Raw genomic sequence first — 12,807 nt, forward strand, 5'->3', positions numbered from 1 at the left:
TGTATGTATATATATTCATCATCATCATTTTAGCATCAACATTTACATGTTTGCATAGGTCAGAAAAGACTGTATATGAGCAGTTGGATGCCCCTCCTCTTGCCAAATCCCACTTGTTTCTATGTGAGGAAATAATTGCCAAGTCTATCCAACATCAAACAGTTTGGACACATTTACATGAAGAATTGGAAAAAGCAACATTGAAACAAGCCTTTTGTTTACAAGGATTATGCAACATGCCAAGAAGCTTGGACATTGCTTTTATGGTTGACTTCAAGCAAATGACCCTGTTTTACATATATATAAATATATATCATCAGTAAATCCCCAAAAGTAGCTCACTGTAAGTTGTAGAGCAGTAGAGTATATAGATAAAGATAGATATGACATTCTCATATTTAATACAGGTGTCGCTGTGGTAAGACGCTCGCTTCCGGTATAGCGTTTGTTAGTAGAATAGTTGGTTTTGTGAGGAACACATATGTATTTTGGCTGTCTTAAAAAATATCAATTTTTCTGAAAGTTATTATCATCCAAAGTCGGTGGGGGCAGGAATCCGTAGTTATGCCTGGTGTAGATTCCGATTAGCCATAACTACAGATTTACCGATTTCTGTCCCCCATCGACTTTAGATGATCATAACTTTCAGAAAAATTGATATTTTTAAATGAAATTTTCTACGAATATGTGTTTATATCATGTAGATTCCGAATATAAAAAACGTTTTTGGGAAAGTATTTTAGGAGGGGTGGGGTGGGAAATTTCGGAAAATTCACCGGAGTCCACTTCAGTTCGGGAAATTCACATGAGTCAGTTTGTTTCTTCAAAACTTCCAGGAAAATGGGTATTTTTTAATGAAATTTTCAACAAATACATTTCGGTGTACAGATTACAATTTCTATCGGGATTTAATAAGAAAAAATAATTAGTGGACTCGCAGACATACTGGACACACGACATATATCTATAAAATGAAACTTGAAATTTCTATAAAAAAAATTGGTATGTGTCGGTACGTGTTCGTGCTCAACAATTCTATTTTTCACATTAATTTCCAATATAACTGTAATGAACATCATTCGGAAAGTAGGCATAACTACAGATTTCTGCCCTCACCGACTTTGGATGATCATAACTTTCAGAAAAATGGATATTTTTTAATGAAATTTTCTACGAATATGTGTTATATCAGGTAGATTCCGAATATACGAAACTTTTGGGGGAAAGTGTTTCAGGAGGCGGGGGTGAATTTCGGAAAATTCACCGGAGTCCACTTCAATTCGTCTTAACTTTCAAGAAAATGGATGTTTTTTAATGAAATCCTCTACAGATATACCTCGGACTATGTACATTTCAAAGACAAAGGAATTTTTTGGGGAAACAATTGGGGGTTATTTTTGAGAACCGTTCTCCACTCGGGGGTGTTTTGGAACAAGTCCATATTGGTTTCACTTTCTCCGTTTTGTCTGTTTGTGCATCCGTAGATTTCTACACACTCACACACATGTAATTAAAAAGTTCAGTATCATGTAACAAATTATACTTAACACGTCTGTATTTAACTGTGCGTGTATATTCCTTATTTTTGCTACCAGTGTCTTCTGCCTTTCTATTAGAAATGTTTATCTGGGAATTTACTTAAAGTGAGAAAAAGAATCGTATGCAACAGATAAGTCGTCTTAGCATATTTCTGTGTACCAGTCCTTTAGCTGTTATTTTTAGCATAACGAGTTTTCTGGTGAGGGCTTCATTTGCGTTCATTGCTTCAGTAGAAATTTACGGATGCACAAACGCACAAAACGGAGAATATGAAGCAAATATGGACGACTTGTTCCGAAACACCCCCGAGTGGAGAATTGTTCTCAAAAATAACCCCCATTTGTTCCCCCCCCCTCACCAAATTCTTATGCCCTCGGAATCTACATAGTCCGAGGTATATTTGTTGAGAATTTCATTAAAACATATCCATTTTCCGAAATCCCCCCAAAAAATGTATATTCGGAATCCACGTGATATAACACATATTTGTAGAAAATTTCATTAAAAAAATATCCATTTTTCAGAAAGTTATGATCATCCAAAGTCAGGATGGGGGGACAGAAATCTGTAGTTATGCCAGAAAGTATTTGTGGAAAATTTCATTAAAAAATACCCATTTTTCTGAGAGTTAAGACGTAGCAAAACTGACTCATGAGGATTTACAGAAACTCCACACCGCAGAAAAAATGTTTCTCAACAAACTTCGATATAGGCGCAGGAGTGGCTGTGTGGTAAGTAGCTTGTTTACCAACCACATGGTTCCGGGTTCAGTCCCACTGCGTGGCACCTTGGGCAAGTGTCTTCTACTATAGCCTCGGGCCGACCAAAGCCTTGTGAGTGGATTTGGTAGATGGAAACTGAAAGAAGCCCGTCGTATATATGTATATATATATGCGTGTGTGTTTGTCCCCCTAGCATTGCTTGACAACCGATGCTGGTGTGTTTATATCCCCGTTACTTAGCGGTTTGGCAAAACAGACCGATAGAATAAGTACTGGGCTTACAAAGGAATAAGTCCCGGGGTCGAGTTGCTCGATTAAAGGCGGTGCTCCAGCATGGCCGCAGTCAAATGACTGAAACAAGTAAAAGAGTATAATCGTAATCTACACTATCCGAAGCGTATTTGTAGAAAACTTCATTAAAAAATGTCCATCTTTCTGAAGTTACGAGGAAACGAAATCGATGGGGCACTCTTGTGTGGGTATGCTGTAACTAAACATTCGACACGTGCTGTTTATTTTTTGCATTTGTCTCGTAATACTTAATGAAATAAATTCTCTAAATTTGATGACGGCCCCTGCCTGAAACTTCACGTCTTTCCGCTTCCTCACGGCAAAGAAATATCTGTGGTTTGTCAGTTCGCCTCATGGTCCCATCGAATGATTTAGATAGTATAAATATATAAAATCCGTGACTAAAGACTTCAATGAAAATAATTAACAGAGCTGGTCGACGATTGGTCGAAACACTTGATGACGTCTATCACAAAATTCCTGGTTATTATTGAAAGTATAACATCTAATCATGTTGCTGGCAAATATTCCATACTCGATTGTTTTGGAAATATCAACGTTGGATTTTGATGATGGATGGAAAAAAATTGGTAATTTTGAAACTTATCCATTTTTATGAGTCACTAAATAGTGTTTTTGTAGACAGTTTTTCCGTTTTATTTTTCGAGTAGACCAAATAGATGGTTGGGTGATGGAAAGTATCAAAACTTGTATTTGGCCATATCGACTTCAGACTTGTTCAAGACATGTCCTTTCATAGAAATATACATTAATCAAACAAAAAAAAAGTAAACGTTTAAAACAGATACTACTGTTAAATATGTATTGTTTGGGTTCGAATGAAATCCATGCGAGCTTAATAAGTTAGGGGAAGTAATTCCGATAAACACTTTAGGAGTTGATTTTTACGTCTTTTACAAATGTTGTTGATTCCCAGGTCAGTTAGTCCTATTGTGACCATCCCAATTTTATTGGCCTGGAATAGTGTTTTTTTACATTTTTTAAATAAAGAATGTGGGGTGTAATTTTGGCTATTACAGCTGGTCATGTAATTACGTCGTAGTTTCCTCACAGACTGGAAGAAAACTTCTGGTATTATGCCTTAACGAGTAAAGATCTTTATATTAACCAGCACAAGTACTTCCTCATCTGACGTTATTTGGTAGTGGTCACGATTTCTATGTATATTTGGCGGAGGACTGGGATAGCTTGCCCACAAAAGTTAGATTTTTCTCCGGTTTGACTGAGATTTTTTAGGGTTTTTTTTACCACACTGCCTTATATTTTGCCTTCTTGAATTTTTGCTCCTTGTTCTTCCAGCTCATGTCCAATCTACATGCCGGATTCTATCCCAATTATTATTCCCACAAGACGAATTTCTTATCACCATGTCCTTTTGTTGCCATTTCTTCTCAATTCATAAACATATGTTCGCAAAATTTGTCGTAGATTCCGTTCATGATCTTAAAATATATCCCTATAAAATCCTCTGCATGAAAGTAAAACCAGCCGAGTCGTTCGGCGAAGTTCTGTTTTAAGCACAGCATGTAACACCTCATAACTTTTTACTTCCTGGAATTTTCAGAAAAGTTTTGCGAATTTGTATTCTACACATAGTAACTCATACTATTATGCAAAAACCAAAACATTTAAGTACATGATGTCAAGGTTATTTAGCTGTTATTTTTAGCACATCTCACGACCATCTCAGACCCACCTCGTTTGTCACTCTGACGTATTGATGTTTTTCAATGTTTCTCACCATAAATACATTTAATGGCCTATTGCTGGGATTTAAGCCAAAAATTCGGACTGTCTGTATTTTAAACGGTGATTATTTTTTTAAATTCGAAAAATTAAAAACAAATGGTTTTCATAACCGCGTGATTTTCTGTGTAGAATACGATTCGCAAAAATTTTCTGAAAATTCTCCAAAATAAAAAAAGTTATGGGGGGTTACATGGTGTGCTTAAAACAGAATTACGCCAGTCGTTCTTTATATGAGAGTTCCCTCAATCGACAAGTTCTGTGATTTCGTCGTTCATTTTCTACCATTTCCATAACCATTAATTTGTACGAGCACCATACCTGGTTAGCATATTCCAATTGCAGCCTCATCATTATTGTATACAATATCTTTACATTTCTTCATTTATTAGACTGAATGATCTTAAGTCCTACCAGTGGTGTTGTCTTTATTTTCTCTTCTAAGTGCTTTCACCAAACCTCATTGCTTTTTATGTGTTTTTTCTTTTTGCATTTTCCTTCATTCGGTTTATTTCAAATTGTCACTTTCTTGCTCTTATTCTTTTTATTCTCACAAATCCGCATTTCTTGGATGGAAATTTTTAACAGCCTCTTCTCTTAACAATTTTAGCTTTATTCGAGTTCTTTTGCATTCAAATACACCAAAACAGAAACTGGAGCAAGACTGTATCCTTCAACCTGTTGGATCCTATCAACTCATTGAACTCATGCTAGCTTGGAAAATGGATGAAAATGGTGATGATGATTATACAGAGGTCAGATGTGGAGACATGCCCCTTTGCAAAACAAAGACAACCTACATATACAGTTGAACTGCAACCTAGGTTTGATTAGGGCACTTCATAATCCTGACTGCCTCCGTTTCTATGTTCAGCAGGCTTTATGTCCAGAGGTTTAGAAATGCACCAAAAGAGAGCAAGCAACAACATGGACAACAGATTTCAGAAGCTGTTGTTTCCAAAGCACCAGTTTCAGATTCAAGGATAACTAAAAAAATTTCTGTTACTTGTAGTGTTCAAACCCACAAGTACCTGTGAGCAATCTGTATCATAGTAAGAAAGCACCTGTGCTCCACTGGTGGTTAAGATGTAACAGTCCATAGCCCTGTCAAGTGATTTTCACCAATGGTCTATTACTTGCATGCTTCACAAAACTGGAACCCATCTCGTAAATCTGCACTTCATTTTGTACTTAAATATTGTAGTTTGTCCAAGTTGTCCACCAGTGTCTCACTGGCTGTTCAAAACACTGTTAATTTCATACATTCCAAGGAGAAGTTAAGCCCCTCTTCAAATATTCTCCTTGCCTTTAGTCCTTGCCACAAATAGTAGTACCTAGCAGAGGTACTACTAGTTGTGATCAGAAGAGGAGATCCCTGGTCATTGACTTCTGATATTGAGTACAAGACACTTTAAAAAGTATGTTACATGTGAGTCACTTCACTAATGTAAGTTGGAGGAATGTCTCCGATATGTAATGTGTTCGAGTTGTATCAAAATGTGTGTAGTTTACAGTTTTTGAAGACAGTTCATAGAAAGAATCCATTTTCAATGATTTCTTAGAGAGGCATGAATAAAGAATATTCAGAAGGCAAGTTTATAAAACGTTGAAATTTATTTGGTAGTGTCATGAGTGCTAGCAAGTGATAACAAGAATTAATCTTGCATATAAATGGGAACCAAATATGTGTGTGTGAGACAGGAAAAAAATCACATGGTTTACTATATACACTGAGGTCTATATGAAGCAGAGTGGAAACTAATATTAATCAAATGAGTTGCATGTATTTGGTGGTGGACACAGAAAATGTGACATGTCGAAGAAAATGATGTTGCTTCTATGCCGTGAAATCTGCAACTAGTTTGAAACTGCTTCTTTCCTGCTGTAGTGAATTTCTTCAGCTAAGGTAGATCGCTGCTGTTTTATTCTTATGCCTCTAGCTCTGATTGGCTGGAATCTTCCACAGCACAACTGAACTATGTCACAGCAACAAAATAGATCTTTCCTGTCTCGCTACAAGCCCTTTTCTTTTAGCTACCCTTAGACCTACAACTGATGGTGTAACTAGTAGCGCTTTGGCACCAGCAGCCTCTGGAATCTGCTGTTGCTTACTTTCTTTCTCTGCATTTCTAACTTCTTTGAGCATAAAACCCTCAAATGGCTCTTACTGCCGCTTGTTTAACAGCTGGGTTTTCTTTTCTGCAGCACCAGTGTTATTGCTTTTTTTTTTGTATCTATAGCAAATTACTCTGTTGTATTTGAGGTTCATTAGGATTTTGTAGAAGCCCATACAGATAATACCTAATCACATATATTTTCTGCTTGCCTCAGGGTCAATATTGTAAACAGTGTTCTTTGCCACAACCATTGTGTTGCTCTGTGCCATGTATTGCAGCATTAGTTTATAGGCAACCAATTCTAGTTGTCTTGCTGCTGATTCCATACATCACTTAGAGTTTACTTAAGATATTCTTTTGAGAATAATTGGAAACCCCACTCAGTTGTTCATGAACCAGAGATATTACTTTCCTCTTTGCTCATTCTTCAATGAATGCTTCAGGCAATAAGACACTCACTATCATTGCCACATTATTGTTAATGCTTTTGTTTATGTCTTGTAAAATTCATGTTTTCACTTGTTAACATGTTGCCACTGTTGTCATTTGACAAAGCCTATTCAATTAAGTTTTTTTTTTTTTGTTTGTATACTGTGTTATGTTCATTTGTTACTTTTCCTGAGGCATTGCTCACTCTTCTAGAATGAGAATCCATTTAGGGTAAATTCTTGTTTGCTGAGGGTGCTGCTGTACTCTGTTTCCAAATGCAGGAGTCAGTTTACTTTCCAAATTCTCTGAATAATGAAGAATAATTTATTGATCAAAGTGGAATACCTTTCACAAGGTATGTCATCTTGTCCCAGGACACTCTTCAATTATACATTCTTTATAAAATTCCAGAGTTCTTTTATTTAGAAGTCTCCAAGATCAAATTTTGCTCATGGTACTGTTGGTTTTGGTATCCCTTGCATTGGTAGTACAGGGATATTTTGAAGACAATCACCATAAGTTCTGCACAAATGTGTTTCCATTTCATCCTTGCTACATATCATGTTACCATTTCTGATCTCTTGAAATAGACCTTTTGCAAACTTGAAAAGACTTTCAATAAACTTTCTTCAGCTCTATAACCTGAGCCTTCTTTTCCTCCTCCTCTTCCCAATACATGCCAGCTGTTAGAAGCCCTTCTTAGCATCATTATACGGTGTATTCAGGCTAGAAATGCATAAAAGGAAAAGAAAACACACTATTGCATCCCAAAATAAAAGTATTTTTAAAAAATCAAAAATATTGACTGGATTGTGGTTGGGAGATGGCAGTTTATTCCAAGTAGCTACCCTCAGCTTCCACTGTTGCCTCAAGATGGCTCTGGAGCCTGGCACACGCACTCCTCACTGTGTCCCTAGGAAGATCTTCAAACACCTCCGTGATCTTGGCTACCAGCTCGGCCTTGGTATTGAAAGCAGAGTGGTTAATATCTTTCTCAACCATGCCGCACCTCCACACACACACACACAGTAATCCATGGGATTACAATCAGGGGAGTTAGGATGCCAGAAATTAGAGGTGGTGAAGTCATAGAAATAATCCGAAAACCACTTCTGACTCTTTCTGGAAATATGGTAAAGACCCAAACCATGCTACCACAAATATGGCCTTCCAGCAGCAACCCTTTCCAGCCAGGGTTTGACATAGTCTCCAGAAGCTTCACATAACCCTCTGGATTGAACCTAAGTCCCTGCTCAAAGATGTGAGGATAAAACCTGATGTGTGAATGCAGTCAGAATGCCTACTGTGTACCTTCCTGCTGGTCATGGCTTTGTAGTCTTTGGTGTAGATGTCCATATCATGTCTTACAGCTTTTACAATGTTCACATAGCATTGAGCAGCACTGATCATCATCATTTAGCGTCCGCTTTCCATGCTAGCATGGGTTGGACGGTTCAACTGGGGTCTGTGAAGCTGGAAGGCTTCGTCAGGCCCAGTCAGATCTGGCAGTGTTTCTACGGCTGGATGCCCTTCCTAACGCCAACCACTCCGTGAGTGTAGTGGGTACATTTTACGTGCCACTTGCACAGGTGCCAGACAGAGCTGGCAAACGGCCACGAACGGATGGTGCTTTTACGTGTCACCGGCACGGGGCCAGGCGATGCTGGCAACGGACACGAACGGATGGTGCTTTTACGTGCCACCGACACGGGGCCAGACGATGTCAGTATTTTGATACTCAGCACAAATCTTGATACCGGTAACTCTTTTCCAATATTCAGATGGCTTCCAGTTCCCCATGTCAGCTAACTTTTTCTCAACTACAACTTCATTCTTTATGCTCTCCAATGCCATTGGCTATTCACCAATACATCAAGCTGTTCCTGAAAAAAGAAAATCATAAAATTTAACCCTGTAGAGCAGTTTCAACAGTGCCTTCTTCACTCATCTCAATCCATCTACTCCTCAAAGATTTCTTCTCCCTCTTGATTGCTTCTATAAGGTGATTCCTCCTGCTATTACTTCCTGATACATTCTTCTGTTTGTTGTCTTCATTTGGTGTGCCAAACATTTTTTCCCCAGTATTATAGATTGAATTAGCATGTATGAAGAGCTCTTCCAACACTCCCTCTTTCTTATCACTCATCTTCTTCAGTAATGTACTTTCAAACTCTTTGTAGGCTGACAGTTCAGCTGCTTTTGTCCACCTAATCTTTGCTCATTCTCCTCATTATCCTGTGCAGTTGTGCTGACCATACAACTGTGGTTTACCTCCTGAGTACTATCAATGCATATCATCTGATTGACATTGCATTTCTGTGTACACCATCTGGACTTCTGAATCCAAAAGCCTTTCAGCATTCTGAACCATTTCCCTCAGTACATTGATTTAGTGTTTTTGTAGAAATGAACGTAAGCACACAAAAGAAAATGTACTATGGCTAAAAAAAAAATGTTTAAGTCTACTTCAGATACTTGGATTAAATATTCATGTGCTCAGAAATCCCTTGCTTTCAAAATAATTTCAAAATTGAAAAGTTTTCACCAGTAAAATTTGATAAACCAATTTTCTCAGAGAAATTTTATACCTAAGCAGCACTAAAAGAAACTTTTTGTTTTTACTGTCTTTGAAACTTTTTTTTTTTAGAATTAATTGAACAAATTTTTTAAGAATTGTGATTCTTTTTGTTTAATTTTTTAAAAAATATTCCCCATTTTATGAATAAATTCATATATTCTATCCTGTAGTATTACACTAAGAAAACTGAATGCTAAGTTCTTTCAAAACTGCACAAAATGTTTTACAAATTATACAAGACTTAAAAAGAGTCCTATTGCACTAAGCCAAATTAAGTGACCTAGAACAAGCTATGAAGTTGGAAAACTTTAAACAAAGGAATATTTTGGTAATTGAAAATAAATTTTTGAGAGTAATTTTCTTTAAGCTATTTATAGAAATACTTTAGATCATATTTCACATCGAAATTTTTTAAAAAATCTTGTTTGGTTTACATTTATAAAATTTTTGCAATATTTAATATACATATATATCATCATCATCATCGTTTAACATCCATTTTCCATGCTAGCATGGATTGGACGATTTGACTGAGGTCTGGCGAACCAGATGGCTGCACCAGACTCCAATCTAATCTGGCAGAGTTTCTACAGCTAGATGCCCTTCCTAACACCAATCACTTCGAGAGTGTAGTGGGTGCTTTTACGTGTCACCGGCACGAGGGCCAGTCTGGTGGTATTGGCAACGGCTTTGCTCAAATGGTGCCTTTTATGTGCCACTTGCACAGGTGCTTGTCCAGTGGCACTGGCGACGATCTTGCTCAAATGTTGTTTCACATGCCACGTGATCACACTCGAATGGTATTTTTTACATGCCACTGGCATGGAGGCCATCTTGTTGCTCTGGCAATGATCACATTCGTATGGTACTCTTAGAAATCCACTAGCACGGATGCCAGTCATCAAATTTGATTTCGATTTCACTTGCCTCAAAAGGTCTTGCAAGGAGAGTTTAGTGTCCAATGAAGGAAAGGTACGCATAAGTGGGCTGGTTACACCCCTGGCATAGGCCACAAGGTTATGGTCTCACTTGAGCTTGCCAAGTCTTCTCAAGCACAGCATATTTCCAAAGGTCCCGGTCACTAGTCATTGCCTTGATGAGGCCCAATCTTCGAAGGTCATACTTCACCTCATCCCAGGTCTTCCTGGGTCTACCTCTTCCACAGGTTCCCTCAACTGCTAGGATGTGGCACTTTTTCACACAGCTATCTACATCCATTCTCGCCACATGGCCATACCATCTGAGTTGTCTCTCTTGCACACCACATCTGATACTTCTTAGAACCAACTTTTCTCTCAAGGTACTAACACTCTGTCGAGTATGCACACTGACATTACACATCCATCGGATCATACTGGCTTCGTTCCTTGCGAGCTTACGCATGTCTTCAGCAGTCACGGCCCATGTTTCACTGCCATGTAGCACAGCTGTTTGTACACATGTGTCATACAGTCTACCTTTTACTCTGAGCAAGAGGCCCTTTATTACCAGCAGAGGTAAGAGCTCTCTGAACTTTGCCCAGGCTATTCTTATTCTAGCAGCTACACTTTCAGCGTACCCTCCCCTGCTACTGACTTGGTCACCAAGGTAACGGAAATTATCAACTATTTCTAGTTTTTCTCCCTGGAATGTGACGGAAGTTGTTCTCTGCACATTTTCAGTGTTTATTGCTCCTGAACATCTGCCACATACAAAAACTATCTTCCGTTAGCCTTCCTTTGATATTGCTGCACCTCTTATGTGTCTATAGCTTACACTGGGTACATCTTATACAGTTTCTACCTATGCCTTTTCTACAGAGCGAGCAGGGCCATCTACCTGAAGGGATTTGTGGTTTGCCTGCCTTCCTACTTATTAGGATTTTGGTTTTAGCTAGGTTGACTCTAAGGCCCTTCGATTTTAATCCTTGTTTGCACACCTGAAACTTCTCTAGTTCTGATAGTGACTCAGCAATTAGAGCAAGGTCGTCAGCATAGAGGAGCTCCCAGGGGCATCCTGTCTTGAATTCCTCCGTTATTGCCTGGAGGACTGATAAATAGGAGAGGGCTGAGGACTGAACCTTGGTAGACCCTACCTCTACCCGGAATTCTTCACTGTACTTGTTGCCAACCCTCACCTTACTGACAGCGTCCCTGTACATGGCTTGCTCAGCTCATGAACCATTCATCTAACCCTAGTTTCCTCATTGACCACCAGATAAGGGATCCGTGGACTCTGTCAAAGGCTTTTTCCATGTCAACGAAAGCCTGGTACAGAGGTTCAGCCAGATATATACTCTTTTGCTTTTTACAATCATTTGACTGTGGCCATGCTGGAGCACTGCCTTTAGTTGAGCAAATCGACTTATTCTTTGTAAGCCTAGTACTTATTCTATCGGTCTCTTTTATCGAACCGCTAAGTTACGGGGACGTAAAAACACACCAGCATCGGTTGTCAAGCGATGTTAGGGGAACAATCACAGACACACAAACATACACACACACATACATATAGATATATATATATATATACATATATACGACGGGCTTCTTTCAGTTTCCGTCTACCAAATCCACTCACAGGCTTTGGTTGGCCCGTGGCTATAGTAGAAGACACTTGCCCAAGGTGCAAGATCCTGGAACCATACGGTTCGTAAGTAGGCTACGTAAGTAGGCATGTGAGCAGTGGGAAATACAGTGGCCAATATTAGCTGGTATTAAATAGTGGTATGAGAGTACAAGATGGGTGATGTGAGGTGATGGCTCTGGTGAAGGGGAAATATAAAAGTGTTGGGGATGGAATATTGCATCTCTGCTTTCAGCTAATTGTTATAATTATAGCAGCCAAGGCAGTGCTATAGGGAGAAGAGTGATGGACATGTAAGTGTCAGGAAATGGGTTGTGGAGACAGCTTGAATGTAAGAACATAAAACAATATGCTTTTAGAACTTCTTTGCAAGGGTGAATAAGTCTTCTCAAGTATGGTGAATCACCAGTCATCCTGGTTGTTTTTCATTTCTTCTGTGGAACTCAACATCCTGAAATCGGTCTTTACCACTTCATCTCATATCTTCCTAGGTCTCTTTCTTCCAATGGTTTCATCCATATTTAGCAATCAGTACTTTTTTTTTATGCAAGTGTTGTCATCCATACACATTAAATGACCACTTCATTTGAAGCCTCTTGAACTCATTTTTTTCTCCTGATATATTTGCACTTTTGTTATCTATGCATCTTTGTTGTTTTCTAGTCTTCACACATCCTCTGCATTCACAGCTCATATTTCACTACTATGTGATATCACTGTTCATTCACATCATACAACCTGCCTGTCATTCTCAGAGAAAAGTCTTTTGTTACCAACAAAAGTATAGCTCTCTGAACGT

General features: G+C 38.5%; 1 protein-coding gene across 1 annotated transcript in view; it reads left to right on the top strand.

Annotated features, from left to right (window-relative positions):
• Window positions 1-2,996: 2,996 nt before the first annotated feature.
• The window catches only part of LOC115211751 (pelle-like serine/threonine-protein kinase pik-1), a 31,703-nt gene continuing 21,892 nt past the window's right edge, over window positions 2,997-12,807 (top strand). The window contains exon 1 of the mRNA XM_029780405.2: window positions 2,997-3,142. Coding sequence (XP_029636265.1) covers window positions 3,064-3,142 — 79 coding nt within the window. The 5' untranslated portion in view covers window positions 2,997-3,063. The remainder of the gene's footprint in view (window positions 3,143-12,807) is intronic.

Source organism: Octopus sinensis, linkage group LG1 (assembly GCF_006345805.1).
Source record: "Octopus sinensis linkage group LG1, ASM634580v1, whole genome shotgun sequence".
Taxonomy (NCBI): domain Eukaryota; kingdom Metazoa; phylum Mollusca; class Cephalopoda; order Octopoda; family Octopodidae; genus Octopus; species Octopus sinensis.